At 33.1% G+C, this 13,556-nt stretch overlaps 1 protein-coding gene across 1 annotated transcript in view; it reads left to right on the top strand.

The window, feature by feature from the left end:
* Positions 1-13,556, top strand: part of LOC129220849 (structural maintenance of chromosomes protein 4-like) — a 135,482-nt gene that overhangs the window by 62,406 nt on the left and 59,520 nt on the right. The window contains exons 13-14 of the mRNA XM_054855280.1: positions 2,046-2,177; positions 11,292-11,453. Of these exons, the coding sequence (XP_054711255.1) occupies positions 2,046-2,177; positions 11,292-11,453 (294 nt within the window). The remainder of the gene's footprint in view (positions 1-2,045; positions 2,178-11,291; positions 11,454-13,556) is intronic.

Genomic DNA, 13,556 nt, shown 5'->3' with positions numbered 1-13,556 from the left:
GCCTGGAGGTAGTCGATTTGAAAATAATTTTTTTTCCACAAAATGGCGTCTTTTTGAAAAAAAAAAGTTCATTTTTTGGCTCCTTTTTTGAACTTTGGTATTTTTTTAAAAATTAGAAAAATCAAAAATTGCAAAAACCCCTACGTAGAGACAATTTTGATAGTACTAAGGAAGTCTGTACCAAATTTCAAATAAATCAGTGCATTAGAGCTTGAGATATCCTGTCAACCATATCGAAAAGTTTCAAGAAAAAGATGTTTCAAGTTTGCAGTCTCATTTCAACAAAAGAGTTTATTTTAACAGAATTACTTGTAACTCCAAAAATAATTTGAATTTCCATAAATCCTCTTAGAAACTTATTCTTAAAGGTCTAAACTTTGAGAATATGAAAGGAAAAATATTCTTTTTTTTTAATTTCTAGAGTATATGCGCCTTTAAAAAAGGGTAAGTTTGTAGTAGATAATTCCATATAAATATGTGGTATTTAATGAATTCAATGTAAAACATGTTGGTATTTAAGGGAATAATATTAATGCTCTGAAATTAGCATTTTATTTCTTGCATTTTGTATTTATTAATTTCTTTTTTTTTCTAAAGCATGTTATCTGTTAATGTATCAAAATAATGAATGTTATGTTTTCCTTTTTTGCTTATTTAATTTAACAAATTATTCTAACTTTTTAAATGATGTAAAGAACAAAATTAAGTGTTAAATTAATTGATTGATTGAAATCTTTTAAAGCTTTTTGTTCTGTGTTCGCAGGAAAGATAGACTAGGCGTAGACAAAAAAATGCACCATTTGACTGAGTCAAGCACGTGTTTGGCTTGGGCAGAACAAATTGGTGCCTAGTAGATGGTGAATGGGAACAACACTATTGGTTTACTTTTTTCTTTTTTTCAGAGAAAATTCATAAAAGTTCCTAGTGGCAAATCTTCTGGCAACCAGTCTGTTAACTTGCGGTCTATCTGTTTCGTGAATGGAGTGTAGTGTTATCAAAATTTTCTGATATACAGGGTGTCCATAAAATAACTTCAGGATTTCAAAGCAAAAAATTTTTAATTTAGCCACAAAATTAGGTTACTTTTATACATATTTGTAATTAAAGGTTAATTTATCAAGAATTTTATAATTTAGTAGATTTCAATATGTGCCCAGTCTGGTGCACGGCTCATATCCAAATGGGATTCAGTCTTTTCTCATGTCTTGGCCAACATGTCTAGAGTGATGTTTGCCATACAAATGATTATCCTAGTGTTGAAAAACAAACTAAAGCAGGTGGGCATAAAACTTAATGAGCTACTGATTTCCTCAAAGTTGACTGCCCTTACCTAACTCATAACATTAACTTGATATGATCTTTTAAAACCCTGGAATACTTTTATAGACACCCTATATGTTTCGTAGTTAGGAGTTGAAAATTTCTGAAATGAGATTGAACCCAAATAATTTATTCTTCCATATTGCCCTTTAAATCCTGTAACCACTTGAAATGCATTCCAAATATCTCAAAGCTGCAAAAGAATCATGCAAATAAAGTTTCAACACTATATTAGTGTCCTTCCTTGTTCTATGATATGGGATATCTTTGGCAGATGTTTCACAGTATCAGAAATTTTGGAAACATTCTTTTGAAAAGTATGGGAAAACTATGTAGTTACTGAAAACTTTCTTTCCCAGTCACTAAATTTATTTAGTTTCTCTTTATGCTGTGTTGAATTTAAATCATGTATTGAGTACTGCAACTCAATAAAAATATTCTAATGCTGGTTTTAAATGTGACATGCTCTCTGAAATCTTTTAGTTAACCTTTATCAGATCTTCTGAATGTGTTTTATTACCGAATACTTTTAGATTAATTTAAAATTGTTGTTGGTATAAGTTAAAGGACAAGACAGAAATAAATGTTGCATGAGGAATAAAAGACCTTTAGATTTTATTTGACGTCGAAAATATTATAGTGAAAGACTTCAATTCTTGTGGGGTAAAATTTCTAATAAAAGAAGCGCTCTTGTAATGCTCTATTAAATTTCTTTTTTATTGCAGTTGAAACTTAAGCGCATTAAGTTGGAAGAGGCAAAAAGTTCTATGACCTCCACCCAAAGTCGTAACCAAATGATCAATGCTTTCAGGAAAGAAAAAGCTCAGGGTCGATTTACTGGCGTTTATGGGAGATTGGTAATTATTTTCTTGCAAGTCTTTTTTATTATCTTTTTGCAAAAAATGCATATTGTTACATATTTTAGTAATTTAAAGCAGTGTTTGCATTGAATGAAATATCATTTGTGCCTTTACAACAAATATCAATACAACAAAATATCTGTTTCAACTAAATAAATTTTCTGTCCTGATTTAGCTTCCACTGAATTGCTTAAATTCCATCAAAACGAAATTTCTGATATGACAAGCAAAATTTGCAGTGTCTCGAAGTTTGTTCTAATGGGATTTCAGTGTATATCAAACTATTGTGGTACACAGTACAGTAAAACTTCTGTGAGGATCGCCTATATACAGCGACCACTTCCTTTAATGACCAATTTCTGAAGGCACCAATTTTCTCCCCTACCTACTCAATGTTAAAATTCTTCTAGAGAGACACCATCAAAACCTCTCACAAGAACCAGTGAATTGCAATACTCAACATCAAGAAATGAAAATATTTTCAGTTAGCGAAAACCAAATGAGAGTTGTTTTGTTTTCCTTTTAGTATAAAACATTTATATGAAAAAGAGAGGTGAAATTTTGTGATGGTCATCATTCCATTTCTGAAATACATTTACACTAAAAAGAATAAAATAGCAGAATTAAAAAAAAATTCCAAGCACTTTTCATGATGAATCAAAAGGACAAAATAACTTTTTTGGGTCAGAAAGGACAATAGTTACGTATTCCTGTAGTTTTCAATTATTCCAATAAATTGACTCCACAAACAAGGAAAAGTGTGGCTCAAGTCATTTATAACCAAACTTTCTCAGAAAAATATGCATGTTTCAACACTAACACTTATAACAGAAAGTTAGATAATGATAAGAAATTCTCTACACTGACTTGAGCCGCACTTTTCCTTGTTTGTGGAGTCAATTTATTGGAATAGTTGAAAACTACAGGAACACTTAAATATTGTACTTTCTGACCCAGAAAAGTTATTTTGTCTTTTTTGGGTGCATTATGAAAAGTGCTTAATATTTTTTTTTTTTAATTCCATAATTATTTCAGAAACAAACAGTAGTCAGTCACTCCAGAGATTTTTCACTGAATTTTGGAACCCTGTTGATATTACTTCAAATGCCGTTCCCTTTTTTAATGAATTATCTTAATATATAAAAATCTTCTGTGGGAACGTTTGTCACCATAAAGCTTTTAAACGGCTGGGCCGATTTTGATCAAATTTTTTGTGTGTAATTAAGTTGTGGCAAGCATGGTTTCGAAGCGCGATGGATCGAATCGGAAACGTTTTTGTTAATTAATCAACTAACTTAAACATTGGGTGGTTATATCTCCCAAATAAATAATATTTATTTTAGCGGGGAATTCAACTGAAACGCGTTCAATCGAATCAGGAGCGGTCGAAATTCTCCTTCAAATTCGAACGTTTTCGGAATCGTTCGAGTTTTGCACTTCAACTTGCTTTTTGACGTTCGATCGAAACGCGTAGGGTTGCAATCGAATGTTTTCCTTGCTCAACGTTTCGTCATATGGCCAGAAGTTTGAGGCAGCCAATCACAAAATTGAATGAGGGAATGAAGTTACCTGTAACTGCAGCTGTTGTCCTTGTTTACGTTTGTCATGTCATTCTCGTTTCGTGTGTTTATTTTTCCGGATATCTGCAAGTTATCTTTTAGTGTTAAATACAAATCTGAAAAAAGACACACACACATTTTTTTTTCTAGAAAGCTACCGAAACTTTATAACCATAACCATTTATTTGTGTGGTTCTTTTTCTTCTTAGAATAAAAAATATTTTTTTAATCTCATGAAGTTAAAATGTATTGTAATTTTAAATTTTCATGGTTCATTGTAAATCGCAAAAAAATATATTGATCTTACTTTTTCCATGTAACTTGCATCACAAACAATTGTTGCTTTTATTGGTTTTTAGTTATAATAATAGCTTAGCTCAATACATTTTGCTTTAAGTTGAATTTTGAGAAGTATATTGAGGGGGGGGGTGGTAACCGCAGCTCAGATGCAATTTTATTTTCACAAAGCACACTTATTGTGAGAAATGTCAACGGAAAATCATGGACTTGTAAACTGAATATAACAGATACCCTGTACATAAAACTTTGAAACAAAAAATCTTTTCAATCACATTTTGATTGTTCAGTGGTGTATTACATCTATTAAAAGCAACAGCATAGTTGAAATATTGAAATTTAATGAATGGTTATTAATTGCAAATTATTGATTTATTTTTACACTTATGATATGTATGTTTTCTGTATAAAAGTAACCTTTTAAATAATTAGAACTTCATTTTATCATTGGATTTAATATTTTTACGAGCAAGTTACAGTTAAGTGTTCAGTATTCTGTAAATATTTAATGTTGTTAAATTTCTTTTTGCTGATTTTTTTTTTATTTTTATAAGAAACATTACTTTAAAAAAAAAAGAGAGAACGTTTGGTTTAGAAAATGACAAAAAATGCAATTTACGAGTAGCAGTATAATTGAGAGAAAGATGCAATCAATAACCAAGTACAGCAAAACGATATAAAAAAATATTTTAACCTTGAAATACTTCCTGCTTTTTTGTAAATAGCATTACAACTTTTTTTTTTTTTTTTTTTTGAGCAATCACGATTGCTTTTTGTTCTCATTTGACTGTTTTTGGCGTGCTGTGATTTTATTTTCCCACCGCCTCCCTCTGCCAGCACCACCGTCGACTGGCCTCACGATGCTGCTCCTCCAGCAAAAACCGTCTCCAGGTTGCGTCCATATCCTACATACACACACGCATGCCTACACAACACACACTTACACGCATACCCACACACTCATGCCTACACAACACACACTTACACGCATACCCACACATTCATGCCTGCACACAGACACATACCCATACACATGCCTACACAGAGACAAATACCCACACACACATGCCTGCACACACGTAAAAAATATGTGATTGCGAAAAACATAATTTGAATTCAAGATGTCAAAATTCAAATTATTTTTTTTTAAATCAGTCTTCACAAAAATTACACTCCTCCCCCTTCCTCCAAAAAAAAAAAAAAAAACAGTTCCTGTAATTAGCCATGCAATGTTTCATTAAACAATAACTACCATTAATTTTAAATTTATCAAAGTTATATAAACTTATCAATTGTGCATATTTAACATTGTTTTCAATAAAACAAAACATTTATTACAAAACATTATCCCTGGTACTGCAGGAAGACCCAGGGAGGCTCGTTAGATTTCGAGGGTGACAGACATGATCAAACGGCCGTCTAGAGACTCATAAGTGGTCATCTGAAGAACATGATTTTCGACTCTGGGTGTAAGATCTCCTCTTTGTGCAGCAAATGCAATCTGAAACCGGCATCCCCCGACCACATCCTTGATTGTTTGGGGTTCACTCTGGCAGATGTCTTTGCTGGCCCACTACTGGTGCTTGACTTCGCTAGGGTTCATGGCATCATGAATCTGATCTAGCTGCCGCTGGATCAATGAAGGATTGTAAACAACAACAACACAAACTCATTTATTGCAGATTTGTGCTACACGATTTCTAACATTATCTACTTTCACAAATGCGGAATTATTAGTTTCCTTTGCTGTCATCATCTGTATCTTTGGCACTCATACTTGGAGATCAAATGTAAGAATCGTAGGTACAACCTGACCATCTTTCAACAACTCCAATTATTTGCAGTTATTGTCAGAGACCTAAATTACAAAAGAAGGATAAGAGTATCAATGCATTATCAAAAATATGTAACACACAAGGCCGTCCACAGAGATTTTGGGTCCCATCACAAAATGAGTTTTCCGCCCCCCCCCCCCTTTATATTGTTTACTTCTAAATTCCAAGCCTAGTTTTAAAAATATTGGGCCCCTATCGGGCGCGGGTGTCCCTTCCCTCTCCTGTGCACACTCCTGGTAACAAATAAACTTTTTATTGAGTACACTATCAGGAGTTCGGTCATAAACATACACGTCAAAACAAAAAAATTACCTACGGTAGGATACTTGACTAGATTTTTTCTTGGCAGCAGGAAAATAAGCTGACAGCAAGCGAAATAAGTAGTTCAAAGCACTGTGTCGAGGTTTGAAGAGATATTAGGCGTTTTACTTTAAGTACATAGTTAATTTGACAAACTGCTGCATGTTTTTTTTTTTTGCTATAATTTTTTTCATTAATAATTTCAATTTTACAAGCAGCAGTCTGTAGTAAATGTGTTAGAATGGAATGTGCCAGGCAATAACTCAAAAACAATTTTCAATCTCTTCTGATTCGCCAAGTAGGTAGCTATAATTTCTGTAAGTTACCGCCCATTGGCCAGGGCTAAGGCAGAAATACATGAAATTCACCACCAGCCGACATTCCAGCCGAGGACTGCAGTTTTGTGCTTATTAGCACTCAATTTGTTTGGCACTCTTGGCTTCCTTAAGACGTTTTCCACCTCCAGCTCAGTCACTTCCTATGCCGGGCTGTTGAGTGCTAATAAGCACGAAACTGCAGTCCTCGGCTGAAATGACTGAGCTGGTGGTGTATTTCAGGTAGGTATAGTTCGGCCAAACCTAACCTGGCAACGATGCAATACAGAGATAGGATCTGTCTAGCCTTCACAATACTGCCAAATTAGGTTTGCCCCAACTATAGTAAGTATAACATTTTATCTACTAACTTGATTTTTCTACCGAACCTCATTACTTGACTCTGAAGAAAGAAAACAAACGTATCCGTGAAAAATATATAGTTCAGAAAGTTATATGAATTAGTTTGAATATATTAATCAATAATTTCAAAAATAGTGTCGTAAAATGAATCATAATAGATATAATCGAGCTGTATCTCGATATAAGGTCACCCTTCCGGACTGTTTGAAACTGATCTTAGAAGTAGGTGATTTTATAAACAATTCATATTTATTTGTCTACAGTTTCTTTTAAGCTTAATATATTCGTATACCTAGTGCTGTATCCAGTATTCAGTATATTGTTGCTCAGAGCAACAGTGAACTATCTAATTCCAGAAATAACACTACTGTTGCTCTGAGGTGACGATATGCTCACTGGCCCCTAAAATGTAATGGTGCAGTCAGCGCTATGACACTCCTGTTTAAAGTATATGCTCAGTGCTGGCCTGATCAGAAAAACCTCGGACTTTCAACTGGAGGGTTCCGAGTTCGCTGATGGTGACTGGGGCATGTCAAATATGCTGTGGTCACAAAGTCCTCGAAGTGAAACGATCTTTCTGATGGTGCTGGACCAGGGATTGCTCAATTTCTGGTTCAACAAGGTTAATCAAAGAAAAGTCAAATAAAAAGCAGCTTTGAAATTGATCTCCTCAGCATTGGAAATCTCAAAGTAACAGATCAGGCACCAGTTCTACAAATATACTGGATGCAACATGTCACACAGGTGACTTAAGAAAAAAAAAGTCTAGGTGACAAGTTGTTTTAGAGCAAGAGTCTTTCAGAAGATCTTTCAGATTTTTCCTATTAACTCGGATAAATAATTTGTTGGTAGCCTACAATTTTTTTCTGGCTACCAAGAGTTCACAATTTTTGTCGGACTCTGCACATGCACTGTACGTGTATATACTATATTAATTTTACATGCATATGTAACACATCATGTTTTGTACTCACAATTTGATATTCACAGCAAATTTACCTCTTCTGTTCAAGTAGGGAACCCAATAGGTACTTGCACCTTTGTTTGATCAGTTGCATTCTGTCCGTCATTTTCATATTTCTTGGGAACTGAAACTTTTGGAAGAATTCCATTCTCCTGCCCCCCCCCCCTCCCCGGAAGATTCCAGCGTTGAGAAGGTGCAAGTGGACAGCATCTGAAATGTCAAAGAAATTGCTAAGAATAATACGATTCAAAGTTCTCAAAATAATGTATTTTTTAATGAAGAATAATAGTTTTTTATTCATTTCCTTAAAAAATATATATATTATACTCATTTATACAAATAACAAGCATTTAAACGCTTGGAAGAGGGGAGGGGGGAGGGAGGAGCAATATACAAAACTGTTTTCTTGAAAACCCAAGTAGTTTAACTAAACCTAGATGCTTCAATTTGTTTATTGAAATCTAATCAGTTACAAGAAGCAAGTTTTTATAGACATAGTTGTTATTCATAGAATTTAAAATAAATTTAAAAAAAAACACTAGTATTTTCAGTAATAAGCAATACCTTTTGATTAACCTTAGATGTTAGCAGTAAAAGAATTTTCGGAAGTAGATATATTCATTAAATAATTTCATAAAATAATCGAGACTCAATGCTGTCATATGTTACAATTACTTCGTAATTAGAGGAACTTTTATAAAATAGCTTCTTGGCAAACAAATTTTGATTTAAGTTTGGAAGCTTGTCACGATGTTATCAAGTTTAAAAAAAGGATGAATGTTCGAACTAGATAAAAACTTAATTTTAAGCAGCAATCATCGTTACAGAAGTCATAAAAGTATTTATTTGTAATAAAAATGTTAACACTCACCTGCAAATCAACTGCAGATGCGAACATAGCAAAATATTTGTCATCGGCGATAGCGATTTCTGACCGCTACACTTCGTACGCCAATGCTGGAAGATAAACAAAAATCAATCGAATCTTCCCAATCGTTCGAATCCAACCACTCTGATGGGTCACTTGGTACAAAACGTTCGAATCGATTCAGTTGAAGCCGGATTTGTTGCTTTTGATCGAAGCGTTCGATGGAAAAGGGGAAAACGTTCGAAAAATGTTTCAGTTGAATCTGCCCCTTAACCTATTGTTGAGGGAGAACTGAAATAAATATTTAACCTGTTGCCAAAGGACGATAAGAAAGCCAGCTCTGCTTTCTGTGAAATTTCCATTGTGATATGACAATTTATTGAGAATAGATAAAACGTAGAGAGAGAGAGAGAGTGAAGCCCTCATTTCCTCAAAACAATGATTTTAGGTCCCGTGACATAGCTTAAAGTAAAGTACTTGAAGGTTCACGCAAAACGCGTGTTCTGTCGTCGTAGTTGAACCATGTGACCAGAACGGTGCTTTTAAGTTTTCCTAACCAAATGATCAGAAAGTACCGTACCTAGCAACATTTGTTTCTTGGCTCAAATTCATCCGAGTTCTGGCAGTTCAAGAATACTTTAAGGATTATCAAACTAATCAGTACATTATTTTAAAGCTACTGTTAATGTAATTTATTGTATTTTTTGTTTGTTTGGCAAAATATTTCAAGTTGCAAAGATTGTTTTCCGTTTTTAAAGAGTGGTGGAGAATTGGTGACTTTTTTTTTTTTTACTAAAGACTATTTCTTAGCTTACATTTTCTCTCAAAATCCTGCATTTTGCTTCCAGTTTTTAATTGTTGCCAGAAACTATGAAACATAATAGTAATTATAAATTTAAAATACTTCTGCTTTTTAATTGATGCCATGAACAATGAATAAGTGAAATGTCAATCAATTTAATAAATCTCTTTCAAGGCTGAACTTAAGCAACCATATATTTGTGGGCATTTTTAAAAGCTTTCTTTTTTCACTACGCTTGAACAAAATTGCTTTTAAATTCGAGCATACAAACCAGCAATGCTGAAAAAAGATTAATGAAAAAAAAGCTATTCTCCCTTTATGCACAAAACATTTAGTTTCAAATGAAAGTTCATAACACTTTTAAATAAGGATAGGTAAGAAAATATATGTAAAAGAAGCAGTCGAAAACTTTGTACAATGAACCAAATAAAAACATATGACAACGTGTATACATGTACAACTAAAATCAATTTTAAAAAGTCCAAAAAAAAAAAAAACTAACCAAATGGAACACAAAGACAAACGCCGGACAAGTGAACGAGGAATAGTATGACAAAGATAAGTAAATAGGCTGAAAGTGGCCGGAACCGGTAACATGACATCAACAGAAAACAGCAAGGACACCTGTACTTAGGGAAAAGGTCATAGACCCAAAAAAAAAATGTTTTATTAAAGGAAGGGTATCCAAACTGTAAGGAAAGGGGGCGTGCTCGACAAATCATTCACTAATAAAGTAGAATTTTTCCAGATGCTGTAAGATTCCCCCACTTCCAGTCTATTTACTCATCCTCATCTTACTTTTTCTTGTTCACATGTCCGGTGTTTATCTTTGTGTTCCATCTTTCTTTTATGCACTGATGAAGGAGTTTGGTTTTATAACCCCAAAACAGCTGTTTGCAGTTTTTTTTAACTCTTTTTAATTGATTTTATTTGTACATGTATACAAGTTGCTGTATATTTTTACAAATTAGAAAATCTGTTTGAGCTTTTCAAACATTTTCACCTCAAATAAATTTTAAAAGTAAAAAATCTTTAAAATAAAATATAGAAAATATTTTTTCATTCTAAAGACTATTTCTAAAATCTTGGTCTGCGCTAAAATTTATGAGACAAAATAAGTATATGGTTTCTTTATTAAAACACTAAAAATTGCAGTTGATCTTAATGTCTTTATATTTAGGGTAATTCTAAAGCAACCAATAAAATTTAAATTAAAAACTGGGAGAAAAAGAAATAGGCGGTATACAGCTTTATACAAATAGCTTTTACTATACTGCCTCTATATCTTCTTCACTCAATTTTTAATTTAAATTTTATTGGCTGCTTTAGAATTAGCCTAAATATAAAGACATTAAGATCAACTGCAACTTTTTAGTGTTTTAACCATGAAACCATGTATTTATTTTGTTTCATACTTTTTAGTGCGAACCAAGCTTATAGAAGTAGTCTTTAGAATTAAAAAACATTTTTATATTTTATTTAAAAATATTAGTTTTAAATTGCTATTTGTATTAGCACATTTAAATGGTTTGAGCATATTTTGTAATTTATACATATATTTTTTTAATTCTCGCATTTTTGGAAACATAAATGCGAACAGGAACACGGCAGTTTTAGAAAACACCATTCCATCTTCCCTAAAAACTGCCTATCAGATTTAGACTCTAGTATTTTTGATAGGTAACAAAAGTGGCATGAAATTACATAATTAAAATAATTTAGACATCCATTTTATGCCTTTTGTGAAAGAAAACATGTACTGGGTATATTTCAGAGAATTTACATTGTTTATTTTTTATTTTTACATAGGGTGATCTTGGTGCTATTGACCAAAAGTATGATGTTGCCATTTCTACTGCTTGTGGACCATTGGATAACATTGTTACTGATACTATGAATACAGCTCAAAAATGTGTGGAATTTTTAAAGAAAAATAATTTGGGCTATACAACTTTTCTTCCTCTAGAAAAGGTAATTTTACTTTCATTTTGCTCAGTTCATATGAAATATGAAGTTATCACTTGACAGAAACTATTCAGAGTATGGCCAAGCCCAAGCCTGGATCTATAAATTTTCAGCCCCCCTGCAACAAAATCTGTAGGGTCCACCTTAGAGCAGGAATTAGTAAATAGAGGGAGCAAGTCCAATAATTGGCTAAGCAAAAACTGGCCCAAAGATCTCAAATCGATCTGAATCAACAACGACTAGCAACGTGAAAACAAGCGAAGGAAACCTGATTTCTTTCACACAATACTTTGGTTTAAAATCTATCATGTGACTTGGGGGTCTTGGCTTCACAAATTCGTCTTCACTCCCTCCATTTTATCTCTTTTCAATGGGCCCCACCCCATAGACCAGCATGTATACTTGAAACGTTAATAACTCTTAGAACTAGGTTTTTCAATTTGTTTTTAAATTTCTTGGGCCGTTGGGCCCCTTAAGAACATGCCCCCCCCCCTTTGCACTGTGGGTACACAGATCTGGCTGGCCAAGCCTAAAGAAGAAGAGGGGGGGGCAGATTTCTTTTAATTAACGAAAACAGCTTCACTTCGCTTGATTCTCGTAAGGCCTAGTAGTGCATGAGGCCGCTAGCGTGGCATCCCATCCCGACCGGCTTAATGCCGCCTCCCTAGCACTTCACCAGCTTGGCCAACCAAATTCAGTTCTTTCTTGTATGGCCATCTGATGACAGGTTAGTTTTGGATGCCCATGCTTCCTCTTGCCATCAGGGCTCCACATCAGAGCAGTTCTTGTTGGGTCTATTGCCTGCATTCTGAGAACATATCCTATCCACGACCATCTGTGCTTTCTTACCAGTGTGGTTACAGGCTTGCAGTTTGTGCGTCTGAATATGTCTGTATTCGGAATTTTATTTGGCCAGTTTGTGTTTAATATTTTTCTCAGGCATTTAGTTTGAAAGGCATCAAGCTCTTTTTCTAGCTATCTAGTTAGCTTCCATGTGTTACTGCCATAGAGTAAAACTGCTCTAACTATTGAATTGAAAATTTGTATTTTGAGTTTTGTATGTTTGTTGTTAGATCTCCATATTTTATACAGAGATTTGAAGGTTCATTGAGCTTTTTTTTAATTCTTATTAAAATATCATAATTTGAACCTCCCTCAGGACAAACATATGCCCCGAGGTAAATAAAATTGTCAACTTCATTTATTTCCTTTCCATTTATGCAATATTTTTCATTTTTGTTACTTTTGATTTTCATCATCCTTGTCTTGGCTTCCTTTATTTTCAATCCAACTTTTCTTGCATTTTCTTCCAGTTTACTTGTTTTTGACTTCATAGTTTCAAAATTTGAATGTGAAAAATTTGAAAAAATGAAAATAACTAGCTAACATTAAATGCTACAGCAGTAATAAGCATTAAAATTCAATTTTGCATACAAATAGTCTTAAGGTACTTGAGTTACCTATTTTAAATAATAAACTTTTTCTTATTTTGCCATATAATATGAATAAATTAACTAATCAACTTAGCGGGGTTCGTACACTCCTTATAAACTCCTGCTTTTTAAGAAAATAAAATAATGGCCCTTAAAACTCCTGAATTTTGCTGTTATCTCCTAATAAACGCTTTATTTTTTTATTCTACATGACCTAAAAGATTTTCTTCTGTTGCCAACCCAATACAAGTGATTACGTTATACCGAATTTTACCGAAATTCCGCTATTTTTTCGTCTGTTAATACCAGAAATCTGATTTTTTCGCTAGACTATTTTCTTCCCCACGTCCAAAAATATTTTATAAATTTCTGACAATTATGTCAATAATTATTAATAATATGACATATTGTAAACCAACTACCATTCTGAAGTTTTTTTTTTTTTTTTTTTGCTTTAATAAATTTTTTTATTTGCTGTTTTTAGACTTTTGATGCCTTCATTTTGATCAAAACAATCTCTTTTCATCCGATATGAGAATCAGAATTTTTCTGATTTTTGATGCTTATTATGCTTTTTTGGAGGGCAAATAAATTTTCAAGCCAAATTCTGTGTTATTTATGAGAGTCAAAAAGTTAAAATCTAAATCGCTTGTTTAATTTGATTTTTGCTTCAACT

The sequence above is a fragment of the Uloborus diversus genome, chromosome 4, assembly GCF_026930045.1.
Source record: "Uloborus diversus isolate 005 chromosome 4, Udiv.v.3.1, whole genome shotgun sequence".
Lineage (NCBI taxonomy): Eukaryota > Metazoa > Arthropoda > Arachnida > Araneae > Uloboridae > Uloborus > Uloborus diversus.
Note: the sequence above shows the minus strand (reverse complement) of the source record. Positions and strands in the feature narration are given on the sequence as shown.